At 47.4% G+C, this 15,135-nt stretch overlaps 1 protein-coding gene across 1 annotated transcript; it reads left to right on the forward strand.

Moving 5' to 3' along the window:
• Window positions 1-4,209: 4,209 nt before the first annotated feature.
• LOC117051894 (ras-related protein ORAB-1-like) lies at window positions 4,210-11,794 on the forward strand. Its single transcript, XM_033158613.1, has 6 exons — window positions 4,210-4,339; window positions 4,489-4,561; window positions 6,979-7,074; window positions 7,776-7,871; window positions 8,892-9,023; window positions 11,540-11,794. The coding sequence occupies exons 1-6, from the start codon at window positions 4,317-4,319 to the stop codon at window positions 11,762-11,764; spliced, it is 645 nt and encodes a 214-aa protein (XP_033014504.1). The 5' UTR covers window positions 4,210-4,316; the 3' UTR covers window positions 11,765-11,794.
• Window positions 11,795-15,135: the final 3,341 nt, after the last annotated feature.

Below are 15,135 nucleotides of genomic sequence, written 5' to 3' on the forward strand. Positions count from 1 at the left end.
AACAAGGATGGCGCTGCCACTTAGCCAGGCGTCTCCCTGTCTCGGGGGTTGGACTGGATGGCCCTTGTGGTCTCTTCCAACTCTATGATTCTATGATTCCTTTATGTTTCCTACATCTTTGCTGCTCTTGGTTTACTCGCTGCATTTATACACTTTCTCCTTTCCGGATCAGCATACAGATCTTAGGATCGGGCCCAGCTCAGGCACTGTAAAAAAGGAACGAGACAATTGAGAAATATGCACAGAGCCCCTTTCTTCGTATGCTTTGCTGAGCTACAGAAAAATAGGCGGCGTGTTGTTGTTTTTAGGGGGAAACTTGCAGTTGAGAATCTTGTGCAAAGCAGCTGTGCAGGGAGAAGGTATCCTGACAGACAGGAAAAGGGGTCCCATCAACCAAATGATACTAGGGAGCAGCATGTTAAAGGCAACACAAAACCTCTTATCTGGTACGAACTGTTGCCAGAGCAAATACTTTTATATGCAAAGACCCCCACATGTCAGCTGCTAGTCAGCTGGAGACGTGGGATGAACAGCAACTACACAAAGTATTTGTGGTATGCTCTGGTACAAATCATGCAAAAAATTTGCTGGGGCATACATTTCCGCGAGAGTTCCTTGTGTCAGGCAAGAACTCGGATCTTTGTCTCATTAAGAGGCCACAACATCTCCCCTCACTGAACTGTTGCGTTGCAGCATTTCTGGAAAGCCGGGCACAGAATTATAAATCTTTGATGACACCATTAGCAGACTTTCATCCAAGGTCCATCTTCTGTTCTCCGTTCGCAAATCTGCAGCCAAATCCAACTCGGGAGACGAACCTTTCGAGAAAGCCTGCATCGTCCAAGCAATGCCTCTTAGCCTAACTGTCCTGCGGACAAGAATCGCACCTCTCGCCTCAAAAGCACACCAATGTGTGTGTGTACAGCACACACACGCCCACCCTTTACGTCATTGTAACATTTGAGGAAAAACCTCAACACAAGATCCCATCTCTGTATTCCATGCTAATGAATGTGGGTAGTCTATCACTCCCTGTTTCTGTATGGAGCCATTCAATGCAGATCACAACCACTCATAAACATGCCCTGAAACTCCACCCTGTGAGTGACCATGACACAATGTTAAGCCCTATTAAGTGATATTCACGACACGCCAGTATTTGCCCCGTATTTCCCCTTCAAGCCCACAGGCGCCCAGCCCACCCCCCCTGCCCTGCTACCCCCCCACACCATTTCTCCTGCAGGGACCCCTCCTCCCTCTTTGCAGATCCAGCCCTCCCCCTGCAAGATTAAAGATGCCAGCAGGCCGGTCCTCCCCTGCATCATCAGATGATGTCATCTCCAACAGCTGGCCAATAGGGGAGCCCCCAGCTGGGAGCATCTTTGCTGCAAGAAAGGAGGGCTGGGGAGGGAGCAAAACCAGCTGCTGGGGGAAACTGGTGGGGGGGCAGGGAGGGTAGGGTGGGGAGCTCCTTTGTTTCTCTTCCCTTTGAGGCAGAAATCCCGCTGCTGCTCCGAGATCCAACCTGGACTCTCCTCGGGCGGCTGGCTTTGACATTTGCAGGTCCTAACATATCCACCTGCGGCAGGAGCTCATTCATCCCTCTCGAGCGGATGCTTCAGAAAAAGGATTGGTCTCCCCCAGATTCTTGAAAAGAAGACACACTGCCCACCCTCTTGCCTCTGCAGAGCAAGACTCTCCGAACTGGACTGCAGCTGCTTCAGCTAGGAAAACGCAGAATCCAAGGCCGCACAGAAGGTACCTTCCCTCTTATCAACCTCCGTATCAGCATCATATTACCTTTATTCTAGAGCAGGGAGATAAATGAGGGTGGAGGTGGGGAGGGGAGAGACCAAGAAGGGAACGAAGACCCCTCTTCCTCAAGCAGGGTGGGTTTCCAAGAGGGATCACGCAGAAGAAACCGGGAGACATTTTACTGCATAGCTACCAGCTTGCGAGGTGTAAGACAGCCAAAGGCTTCCAGCGGGCAGATTAAGGGAATGAAGTGTGTTTCTGTGAATGTGAATGGATATGCCGGCAATGTTGCTAGCCTTCTTTCAAGAGACGTCATTTTTTAAAACATTGCTCTTACCTTGGCAATTAGATTCGGGACTCATTTTATTGGGGGGGGGGGGGAAGGAGGTAGAGTCAGAAATAAATCTTTTTGCAGATCCATATCCAGCAGTGCCGAGTATGGATTGCAAACATCTGCTGAAACACTCCCCCCAAGTTAACCAGGGGTGGGGGTGAGTGTTCCCAATTTTGGACAAATCTGAGCATCTCTGTTAGCTTCATGTCCCCCCCCCAACTGAAAAATCCCCGGCCTGACCAAAAATCTGCTTCACGTGTTTCTATCCTACCTCCCCTCCACCACCACCCAAAGGTTTTGCCCTTAAAAGATTGTGGAGTCTCAGCAAACTGTCGACTTGCCATGATTTATTTTCTTAGCTAAGGCAGAAGAATTAAGGCATCGCCACCAATCCTACATTTGTATTTCAGTAAACACTGGCTGTTTGCATGGATGTAAAACAAGGAGTAACTCTGGTTAAACACGGAAGAGCAGTCGGTGTCTTAACAGTGAAAATGACATAGCCCAGTAACAACTTTGTGCACATCTAAATCAAACTGGTCTGATAGTTTTTGCTCTTCCTAGGGAGGGTTCCCTGGGAACTGTAGTTCTGTGACAGGGGGTGGGATGGCTAGGGAACTCTGTCTGTTATTGCAGCGGACTACCATCCCCATAATCCTTTGAGGGAAGCCATGACAGTTAACACTGTTATAAAACTATTATGGTTTGTTGTTGCACAGAGAGGCCCTTGGAGAGTAGCCATTTATTGCGGGGCAGGATGCTTCATAGGCATGAGCCGGCTTCACCTGTGCGGTGCACAATGGGAATTGAAACAAGACCTAATTTGAGCCAGGGCTGAGCCTGGAAGAACCGAAGAAGCTTCTGTGCAGACTGCCTTTCCCTCGCCACAGTAAAGGCCCTGCAGATCTGGAAGCAATGGGCTCATGACTCTAATTTAGGAGTGGCTATTGAGAAAGCCAAAGGCAGATAAAACCACGAGACGGGGCACATTAACCAGGGGTCAGCAAACTTTTTCAGCAGGGGGGTGGTCCACTGTCCCTCAGACCTTGTGGGGGGCCAGACTATATTTTGGGGAAAAAAATGAATGAATTTCTGTGCCCCACAAATAACCTAGAAATGCATTTTAAATAAAAGCACACGTTCTACTCATGTAAAGACACCAGGCAGGCCCCACAAATAACCCAGAGATGCATTTTAAATAAAAGCACACGTTCTACTCATGTAAAAACACCAGGCAGGCCCCACAAATAACCCAGAGATGCATTTTAAATAAAAGGACATGTTCTACTCATGTAAAAACACCAGGCAGGCCCCACAAATAACCCAGAGATGCATTTTAAATAAAAGGACACATTCTACTCATGTAAAAACACCAGCTCATGAGAAGAGAAGACTCCCTAGAAAAGACCCTGATGTTGGGAAAGATGGAGGGCACAAGGAGAAGGGGACGACAGAGGATGAGATGGTTGGACAGTGTTCTCGAAGCGACTGGCATGAGTTTGGCCAAACTGCGGGAGGCAGTGAGAGATAGGCCTGCCTGGCGTGCTCTGGTCCATGGGGTCACGAAGAGTCGGACATGACTGAACGACTGAACGACGACAACAACAACAACACCAGGCAGGCCCCACAAATAACCCAGAGATGCATTTTAAATAAAAGGACGCATTCTACTCATGTAAAAACACACTGATTCCCGGACCAGCTGCCGGCCGGATTTAGAAGGCGATTGGGCCAGATCCGGCCCCCGGCCCTTAAACTAACTGCCTACCCATGACATTAACCAAGTGTAGAAGCAGGCTTAATGTGGCACAGCCAACCAGCACCAAATGCCAGAACATCAAATATATGGATGGTTTGACACCCAGCCAAAAAACAGGAAGACAATGTACTTTTAATGGGAAAGACTACCTGGTACCTGTGACAAACATAATCAGAACCGAAAACATGAATTAGAAAAATACTAAAAAGGAAAAACCTTTTGACAATTTAGTTTGAGGCACCTTGCACACGCAAATCCCAACTTCCTTCTCCAAACGCTTTGAATGCATTTTTAAAAAAACTAACAAACACGGAAAAGTGCAGATTCAAAAATTCTCTGCGCAACGAATCTTCTTGTTTATCACACAGCAGACACAAGTTGGGGAACGGCAACCTTCCACACCGGCTTTCTGAGTGCTCAAAACAGCGGGACACACCTGGTTTTCTGCATGCCTGCCTGCCTGCCGACATGTCAACTATCAGTCCTGAATAGTGAGTATCTAGCGACACAATTAAACTTGCCCCTCTTCTCTTAAGAAGAAGGGGGTAGGGGGGGAACCATGTATGTGGCTCACTTCGACCCAAACCAATTTATAGTTGCTCACCAAAACGTCTTTTCTCTTTTTCTACCTTCTCAACAGTGACTACTTGTTTAAGCTGCTGCTGATTGGCGATTCTGGAGTTGGGAAGTCATGCCTCCTGCTCCGTTTTGCGGTAAGGGGTGTTCCGGCACCTTGGCTAGCTTTTGCTGAAGTCTCAGAGAAGGGACGAGGCAAGCAGGACTCTCAGCCACATTTCCAACGTCAGGTCTTGCCCCAAGATATAGAGAGGAAGATGCCTCTGAGCATGCGCAAAGCATATTGGAAGTAAAGCTCCTTTCTTTGGCCAATCGGACTATTGGGTCTTGTGCTGTCTACTCAGGGCCTCAGCCAAGGGTCTTTCCTATCACCTACTCCCAGGTGCTAAGGGATGCGGGTGGCGCTGTGGTGTAAACCAGAGCCTAGAGCTTGCTGATCAGAAGGTCAGCGTTCGAATCCCGGCAATGACAGGGTGAGCTCCCGTTGTTCGGTCCCAGCTCCTGCCCACCTAGCAGTTCGAAAGCACATCAAAGTGCAAGTAGATAAATAGGTACCACTCTGGCGGGAAGGTAAATGGGGTTTCCGTGCGTTGCTCTGGTTTGCCAGAAGCGGCTTAGTCCTGCTGGCCACATGACCCAGAAGCTGGACGCCGGCTCCCTTCACCAGTAATGCGAGATGAGCGCCGCAACCCGAGTCGTCCGTGACTGGACCTAACGGTCAGGGGTCCCTTTACCTTTACTCCAAGATGCTAGGCCTTACTCTAGCCTGAATCCAGCGCCCAACCACCAGACGTCCACCTAGTCAATGCAAACCACAGAAGTCACAAGCTGTGCCACAGAACAAACTTACAAACAGCTCCAGACCCAGGGAAAGGAACACAAAAATAACAACACCAAGCTAATTTTGATCGGGGATGGTGGTGGTGAGGGGAATCTGCGATCCAGGCTGCCGCCTGTTCTTTGACAGCGTGCTTGGCTTAACAGAGATAGACACCAGGCGAGTCTTTTCTAAGGGTGTTCTCCCCATGTCAGAAAAAGGTTTCCTGGGGCACTTCCAGGAAGGAGCCTTATACTGTGTTCACAGGTCATAAACATCTAGTTTTTCCTTGTTCAGGCTTGGCACGTTAGCTCCCGTGCAAATGCTATCCTGTCTCTTTTTGTCCATATTAGTGAGCGGAGCTTAACAAAAATGGAGGTGTGCCGTGATCTGTTTTGTGTTTTTTTAAGAAATCCCCGACTTTGAATTCCCCAGATTTTTCATTTTAGCGTTAGGATCGCCATGAAGGTAGCCAAGGAAACTGAACTGGCAGAAGTGTGCATGCACACGAAAGCTCATACCAAGAACAAACTTAGTTGGTCTCTAAGGTGCTAGTGGAAGGATTTTTTGATTGGCAATCAGGAGATATGGTGGTTCAAGTGCTGGACTAAGACCTGGAAAGTTAGGGTTCAAATCCCCACTCTGCCATAAAACTCACTGGGTGACCTTGGGCCAGTCACTGCCTCTGAGCCTAATCTACCTCACAGGGCTGCTCTGCTGCAGGAATTAAATGAGGAGGGGGACAACGCATGCCACCTTAAGCTCCATGGAGGAAAAGGTGGGATACAAATGCAATGAATAATAGTGGGTTGGGTTTCAAGGTAAGAAGCAGACCTTGTAAAGAGACAGACCACTGGTCCATCTACCTTCACGGACAGGAAGGAGCCAGTGTGGTGTAGTGGTTAAGAGCGGTGGACTCATAATCCGGTGAACTGGGTTCGCTTCTCCGCTCCTCCACATGCAGCTGCTGGGTGACCTTGGGCTACTCACACTTCTCTGAAGTCTCTCAGCCCCACTCACCTCACAGAGGGTTTGTTGTGGGGGAGGAAGGGAAAGGAGATTGTTAGCCGCTTTGAGACTCCTTCGGGTAGTGAAAAGCGGGATATCAAATCCAAACTCCTCCTCCTCCTCCTCTTCTTCTCCGTCTCTCTCTCTCTCTCTCTCTCTCTCTCTCTCTCTCTCTCTCTCTCTCTCCTGTGTGTTGTAGTAGTTAAGAGCAGTAGACTCATAATCTGGTGAACCGGGTTTGCGTCTCCACTCCTCCACATGCAGCTGCTGGGTGACCTTGGGCTAGTCACACTTCTCTGAAGTCTCTCAGCCCCACTCACCTCACAGAGGAAGGGAAAGGAGAATGTGAGCCGCTTTGAGACTCCTTCGGGTAGTGATAAAGCGGGATATCAAATCCAAACTCTTCTTCTCTTCTTCCAAGATTTGAGGCAGAGGTCTTTCTCAACTCTACCTGGAGATGCCACCATGGAAAGAAGATGGCTGTACCTCTTCAGTATCTTACAATTTCTTAAAACAAAATATAAAATCAAAAAATCCTTCCAGTAGCACCTTAGGGACAACTAAGTTTGTTCTTGGTATGAGCTTTCGTGTGCATGCACACTTCTTCAGATACACTGAAATTTCTTGACTTGCAAACACCTTGCTCTAGTGCTCCCACTCAGGCACAGCACATTATCTCAGCAGAATGCCACCACTCACACACGCACACTTTCTTTTCTTCTCCTCTAGGATGACACCTACACAGACAGTTACATCAGCACCATCGGCGTGGACTTCAAAATCCGGACAATAGAGTTGGAGGGAAGGACCATTAAGCTGCAGATTGTAAGTATATTCACAGGGCTGTGGAAACAGGAGGAGGCTGGAGACTGAGCCTCCTGGGTTCCCTTCCTGCGGTACAGGTTGCAATGGCTAAGAGGAACAGCAGAAGAAGAAAGCTCTTGTACCTTAAACAGCTGCACAGAATCTAGACTCACAGCAGCTACAGCTCTTTCTTATCCATCTTGACAAACTGTTCCGCTCAGTCACTTGTAATTAAGGACCCCATAAAAACACCTTGAATGTTCGGTGAAAGGACAACCTTCCAGTGGAAGTTTTGACATTCTTTAAAAGCAGTCTTAGGAGTCACTTCAAATTCTAGATTTGCTGACAGGTCCAAGGGATGAATCCAAGGAGAACAGTGTGCTGAAATATACAGTATGTGTATTTATGTAAATGTTGTGGCAATTGAATATACATGCATTAAAACAGACCTGTATATAATAACTTCCCCTAGTATATAATTACACATATAGTATATATATTTGCATGCCATTCACCTTGTATACAATGCAGTGGGAAACGAAGCCACTGTCTTGATTCAGACCTGTATGAACAGAATCAAAATTTCCGTTGAGTTACATTTTGGTTTCACTCATTTTCTCATACTCTTATTACATTCTCTTGTTGAAAACCGAGTCACATTTCTAACACTGCCCGCTAGAAGGCAGCGCTGACCAGAACAAACACATTTCTTTGCCCCACAGTGGGATACTGCAGGACAGGAGCGCTTCCGAACAATCACGTCCAGCTATTATCGAGGTGCGCATGGCATCATCATTGTATACGATGTGACAGACCAGGTAAGTTGAACAGAGAACAGCTTTTCATTCAAGAAAAGCAATGGGGAGACACTACACCTTACGTAGGACCTTCCCCTGAGGGCAGCTGTGACCAGCACAGCACAGAATCATAGAATTGTGGAGTTGGAAGGGACCCAAGAGTCGTCTGGATCAACCCCTTGCAATGCAGGGTATCTTATCCCTTCCTAGCCAGCTACCTTGGGCCACCAGTAAAGCTAAGGGACCCCTGACCAGTAACGGAGGCCAAATGGCAGACTCCCACAAAAATTCACTACCACAAGATGCAGCAATGTCCACTCCACTAACTTAAAGGTAAAGGGACCCCTGACCGTTAGGCCCAGTCGTGTCCGACTCTGGGGTTGCGGCACTCATCTCGCTTTACTGGCCGAGGGAGCCGGCGTACAGCTTCCGGGTCATGTGGCCAGCATGACTAAGCCGCTTCTGGCGAACCAGAGTAGCGCACAGAAACGCCGTTTACCTTCCCGCCAGAGCGGTACCTATTTATCTACTTGCACTTTGACGTGCTTTCGAACTGCTAGGTTGGCAGGAGCAGGGACCGAGCAATGGGAGCTCACCCCGTCATTGCGGGGATTCGAACCCTGACCTTCTGATCAGCAAGCTCTAGGCTCTGGTTTACACCACATCGCCACCCGCATCCCTTAGCACCTGGGAGTAGGTGATAGGAAAGACCCTTGGCTGAGGCCCCGAGTAGACAGTACAAGACTCATGATTATTTTTCTCCTTCCTAAGTACAACAGAAAAGTTGTCCAAATATGAATGATTAACCTATTGAACTGGGGATAAAAAAACTAATATGAAAAGTTGTTATTCTAAAAATCTTCATCTACTTGCATATTAAAGTTATACCAGCAAGAATTAGTCTTTATGTAGGAAACTGATTTAAATCAAGCCTTACTGACTAGTGATCTAAATCGTGATTTAAATCAGTTTGATTTAAATCAAATCCACCCTGTCCTTAAATGAACCACTTCTCTGAACCTTGTCCCTGCCCCTTTCCAGGATTCCTTCAACAACATGCATCTATGGCTGGAAGAAATCAACCGCTATGCCAGCGAGAACGTCAACAAGTTGATTGTGGGAAACAAGAGCGACCTCACGAGCAAGAAAGCAGTGGATTACACTACAGCCAAGGTGCATCAATAGGGGAAAGGGAAGGGCATGCATGCATGCATCAAACCAGCTTTTACCCTTAAAATTGCTGAGAAAGCAATTTCACCTTCGGTGAAACTAGCTGCATTCGCACTCTTTCGTTTTCATTCATTCATACTCTTTGTTGTCTCCCCGACTCTTTTTTTTTTTTTTACAAAGATTTTATTGGTTTTCCACAAAAACAAAAAACAATACAGTAAAACAGATACATCATCAACAGATACAACAATTAAAGACAAAAATAAACAAAGATACAAACCTAGACTGGAATACCAACATTCCTTTCACTAATTAAAAAATCTTGTTTTGAATCTACTTGGGGGACTTCCCCCGTTTTCTCTCCTTTGCTTCCAATTCTACTTTACTTTAATAACTTCTCATCTCTAAAATTTAAATCTATTACCATCAAAATATCCAAATATAACTTCTTAATATTTAATTTTACTTCATAATACAACATATTACTTCTTAAATCGAATCTTACATCTTATTTTACTTAAACTGCTGCTAATAATCAATTCACATATCTCTTCACTAGTTCAAAATCATAAATTCTTAACACACTGACTTCAGGGTACCATGATGAGCCCCCCATCTCCTAAAGGGGATTTTAGATTGTACATTTCCTGATACAAGAACCTAAGCAATGAACATATCGCTTATGTTATTTCATAAACTGCAGTGGCGCTAGATCAAAAAGCAGCGTCTGCCTAATGAAAAGCTGGGCAGCAGAGAGAGGGATCAGTCACCTACTGATGGTCTCCTCTTGTTCTCTTTCGGATCACCCCATACTATTACCATTTCTACTAATAATTTTACTATTTGTACCCTGCCCATTTGACGGGGCTGCTGATAGCTACCAGGGCTGCAACATTTATTTAACAAGTTTATTTAGTTATTTTTAAAAAAAAACGGATTCCAGGGCGCTACAGAAAGAAATCTAAAATTACAGAAATGCAATTTACATATTAACATTTATTTATTTCTTATGGAAAACAACAAAGCGCCTCTTGTGACCTGCTAGAGATTCTTAGTTGCTTTCGCTGCAAAAGGCTTAGCATGGTGTGGGCGGTCACGCCCACTGGGTGGGGCAAGGCAAAGCTGGGAGGAGCCTCTGGCTTGACTTATTTCATTATTATTACTATTATTAATGAGTAAAGAAGTATTAATTTGGGGGGAGGGGAATATATTACATTACATTAGAGTCCAATCACTGCATTTCAATCAACCAAATCTTTATTACGGTAGTAGACCAGCATCAGTAAAGTGGGGTACAGTCATTTACAATCTGTAAAACGTTTTGGAAAGCTAAAAAGTAAAGTATATATAAAAGTCTAAAAGAAGCCCAAAGAATCTAAAAGAAGGGTTTAGGAACATTCAACGGATGTGGAAGAGAATAAAAGGTTAGCATATAAAGACTATGGCTATCAATTTACAGAGCACTTTCATATGAGTGTTCATTAAACCTAGTTTAATAACAATAATAATGAAAAGGTGTTGCAACGCAGGAGTGCAGGGAAAACAAAATTCCTGGCACTCATTCTTTCTTGCTACAGAATTAAAAGATTTCTCCGCTTTTCTTCTTCTTTTTCTCTTGGGGGGGGGGTGCTAAGCGGTCACCCGAAGGGGAAACAGCCCCCCCCCCCCCACTTAGAGAAAATGGACTGATCGGAACCTGTCTGTGACATCGGCTCAGAATCCCCACCTCACTTTGCAGTTGAAGCCAACCCCAGCCTTGGCCCAACCGCCTTTGGGTGGCTTAACTGCTAATACGTGGTATTAGACAGAGAGAAAGACTCTCAGCAAACTCCAAAATGTCAGCCTCTGAGGGTCCAGAATCCTGTGGCCAAGTGGCCAAGTGCAGCAGGAAGACGGTGGCAGGGAGGAGACCCCCAGACAACTTGACCTCCTGAGTCCTGATTGGGTGCCAAAACTGTCGCCATTTAGCTCACTAAGCTCAACTGAATCCTTGTCCTCCTTGGATTCCTTTTTTGATTCAATCAATGAGTCAGGGTCTGAGGACAACGATCTCCTGAAGGAGGTCGATACCAAGGAGGACAAGGCAATAGAAGAACTAGGCACCCCCATGGAATAGGAAAGTGACCAGGAGTCAGAGGATGATGAAGACCAGCGCTCTCTGCCCCCTGGCCCAGAGGAGGAAGCGGGAGAGGGGAAGGAGGTCTGCGACAAAGAGAGGCCTCCGAAGACCCCCAGCTGCCTCCCCCCCCCCCCCCGGTCCCTCGTTTCATGGGTCCGGAGGGTGTTGAGAATACCATCAGCGCCAGCAGCACCAGGGCAGAGGAGGCTCTGCACAAGGCTCAGACGCTGGATGCGCCAGCACCAAAGCTCTGTGCACCCTGGGGTGGGAGGGAATCTATAAAGGGGACTTTTTTTGTTTGAAATAAATAAGTTGATCATTAAAAAAAAAAAGAAAGGCTTAGCGTGGCTACCTCTCTGCAGCCCTCATTGTTGTTTTGTCTCGACCTCCCTGCACGCAGGAATACGCAGACTCCCTCGGGGTGCCCTTCCTGGAGACGAGTGCGAAAAACGCCACCAACGTCGAACAGGCCTTCCTCACCATGGCGGCAGAGATCAAGAACCGGGTGAGCAGCGGCCCCACCCAGAACGACAGCCATAAGTCCAACCTCCACATCCAGAGCGGCCCCCTGAGGCAAGAAGGGCCTGGTGGCCAGGGAGAAGATGGCGGAGGAGGCTGTTGCTAGGGGAGCAGCCACCCAACGAGCGAAGGAGTGGGAGCTTCAAGGAGCGTACAAGGGGGAGGGAGCGGTGGTGAGCCTTGGGCCTGCAGGACGGCCAGAGGCGACTGGACCCCCTTTTTCTTCACAGCACCCCAACGTATCTCTACGGACTTGGAATGCGCAACGGAACTTCTGCCGGCAATCTGTGTTTGCTTCATCCCGTTTCCCTGACTTTGGAGCTGTGATATCTTTTCCTATTTAGCAACCACCTCCTGACCTGCTGTACCAACAAACACACACATACACACACAGCCCAATTTCCTTCTCCTAGCAAATCTCCTCCCAGCCCAATGGAACGTGGGACCTACCAATTGTCATGCAGCATAGAAAGAGGGAGTGGAGGGTAGCAAGAGGGCAAAGAGACCCTTATACCACATTCATTCGCCTAGAATTACCATCATTACCTGGTTCCGCTTCCACACACACCAAAATGGGTTTCGAAGCCGGCACGGCCGCGCTTCGGAGCATGCCATCAAGATCACTTGGCACAGTCTAACAGCCACCAACTCCCTCTCAAGCCTTTACTATTTTTTAACAAAAATCAGTACTGTATCTAATTGCTGAAGGCTGTTTGACTGACAGAAAGGGTAGGCTTCCACCCTTCTCTCGGCCACCCCATCCCGCTACTGTCTCCCCCAAACTCCCGCCTGCTAGCTCTGGGAGCATAACTTCATTACAAACTTACATTAGTCCATGGGTCCTGGGGGGTCGCAGTTTGGTGAGGGTTCAGAGAAGTTTCTATTCCATAGAGTTCCCCACCAAAGAACTACAGAACCCAGAATTAAGGGGAGAAACTGGAGTAACTCTTTAACCCAACTTAAGCGTGTGATGCAGCCATAAGCACAGTACATCCACGCCCAACATTTCACGGGTGAAAATACGGACACTGTTGCGCATGTGTAACATGCCTATCCCGCCGCTACAGATCACTGTCTTGGCTCTCCCCAAACCCAGCAATGCACAGATATTGTTGAAGGTTCTCCTCTCCCAGTGCACCTTAATGCTCGTTCATTTATGTTCATGTAACTTAGATATGGCAGTGGAGGATAGGGGTGCCTGGCGTGCTCTGGTCCATGGGGTCACGAAGAGTCGGACACGACTAAACGACAACAACAAAACTTAGATATTGGTGGGAAGGGCTGAAACTTGAGAAAATCCTAGTCTGCGCACATGTGCTAGCTAGTTCAAAGAAGGGGAAAGGACACTCCTCGAACCCCAAACAGGGATGATGTTTCACCGTGGGCAGCTACTAGGAAACGGGGACAGGCAACCCACCTGCCAGCGTATGGTGTGCTATTTGCAATCTCATGGCGCTGCAACTGTAACCCCATGCCTGCAACAGGCCAGAAGTCCAGGGCAACGGGATTTAACATTTTCAATAATCCACTTGCCTTTTGGAGGGTTTGCAGGCCTTATGGTGCTCCTAACACCGACAGCATCAAGATATGGTAGCAACCAACTCTTGTTGGCAGAGCACAATGTCTAACTCCTTTTTCCTCATCTGTTGTTGTTTTGTTTTTTTAACATTTGGCCCTCAAGGGTTGCAATGCTAATTTGCCCTTTGTTTAAATAAGTAGGTTGGCAAGTTTTCTATTCATCCAACAACGTACATGCGTAGTATGTACGTTGGTACCCTACTGATTTATCTGTCACTCTGGAAAATACTGAAAAACTGAAAGGTGTTAAGAGAGAGCAAGCCTCTAGTCCTCATGGATGTGAAATATACAAGGCTTCTCTGTGGAAAGCTCCAAAAGGTAGGGGCCCCAGGGCTTAAAAGGGGAAGGGAGCTGCGGTCCTACCTGGTTCCCTGGTTCCCTTCTCCACATACCTATTTCCCATGCAATCCTGATTTCAATACCCCTGCACTAATTTTGAGGCCATATTCCTCACCGCCACAGATGAACGTCAACAGGAGGGCGAGGACTTTCCCACTGTCAATGGGAACTATTGAAATCAAACTGCCCAGCATATGAAACATGTGGTGTGACAGAGAAGAGGACCCTGAAGAACATCTGTCCCTGTGAACTCACTTTGCTGCTATCACCATATTCGGGGGGAACACAGCCAGGAATCACATGATACCATAGGCTTTTCTCTTTTTTTAGGTCAAAAGCATTCCCTTATAAATGTTTGTATGTGTGTCTGGGGTTTTTGCTTTTTTTAAAAAAACCATGAACTGCTTAGAGAACAAATACGGTTGAAAATATTTTGAAGGAAACTCCACTTCTCTCCTTGCCCTGGGTCTCTCACCCAAAACGAAATTTTCTCTTTTAACAGATTGGATTTGTCAGCCGGACTAAATGCGGAGCCAAGCAAATGCACGCAACGTTTATAACTCTGGCGGTTTATTCGAACGGCAGAATTCAGCGTGAATTCCTCCAGAACTTGGGGTGGGGGGGCCGGGGTATAAAACGAGGGCAAGGGTTTCGTGTGTTTCTGGACTGCGTCACAACGTCTTATGAAAACGGAAAGCGTTGCTGGGTGTAATTTGTCTGATTAAAAGCTTGACGGGGTGCAGATTAAAACAGAAAACAGCTCACCGATTAAGTGGAGTGATCCATCTGTACTCTCTTGGGACGCTGGGAAACAGAGGGCCTGGTTTCTGGCCACAGCCTCTGAGCTTAGCCCCAGTGGAGGTCACGGGTCTGCCAGCATAACAGATGAAGGACAAAAGTGCAGGGTTTCAGAGTCGCTGCATTTGATGTTTTGAACTGTACACTGCCCTGGGAGTTTTGCCCTGAAAGGCAGCCTAGAAACAGATCAATGCTGGCAAGGTCCTTTGCCAAACCCACGGAGCGACAGCAATGCAGGGGGAGGGGAATTCTCTGCAGCCATACAGCCCCTTTTTCGGTGCTTCTTGTTATTAATTTATGGATTTCTTTTGATGTTGCCTTTTATCTGCTACGCTGTTTGCGTTTTAAACCTTGCTATTGTTCACAGCTCCAGACATCTTTATTTTTAAAAAGATATTTGACATTAAATAAATCCAATGGAATTCCCCATGCAGCCTGCTGGAGAATGTAAGAACCAGCCAGTTCCTTTTGTTTCTGAGGTGTGACTATTTTGCACAAGACAAAGACTTCCTCGGTTATCAACGCCACACGCTCACCCACCCCCCAGCATAACACAGCAAATGAGCAGAGAACCAGGAAGACCCAAGAAGATGAGAGCTGCTCTGAAGTTGGGTCAGAACAAAGGCCCATCTAATCCAGCATTCAGGGGCGGAGCAAGGGGGCGGGGGGTGGGCCGCCCCGGGTACCGCTCTGGAGGGAGTGACACTTGGGGCCGCGCCCCTGCACCTCGCCTCCGCCCGGCAGCGTCGAAAAAGCTGCAGG

The sequence above is a fragment of the Lacerta agilis genome, chromosome 8 (assembly GCF_009819535.1).
Source record: "Lacerta agilis isolate rLacAgi1 chromosome 8, rLacAgi1.pri, whole genome shotgun sequence".
NCBI classification, from domain to species: domain Eukaryota; kingdom Metazoa; phylum Chordata; class Lepidosauria; order Squamata; family Lacertidae; genus Lacerta; species Lacerta agilis.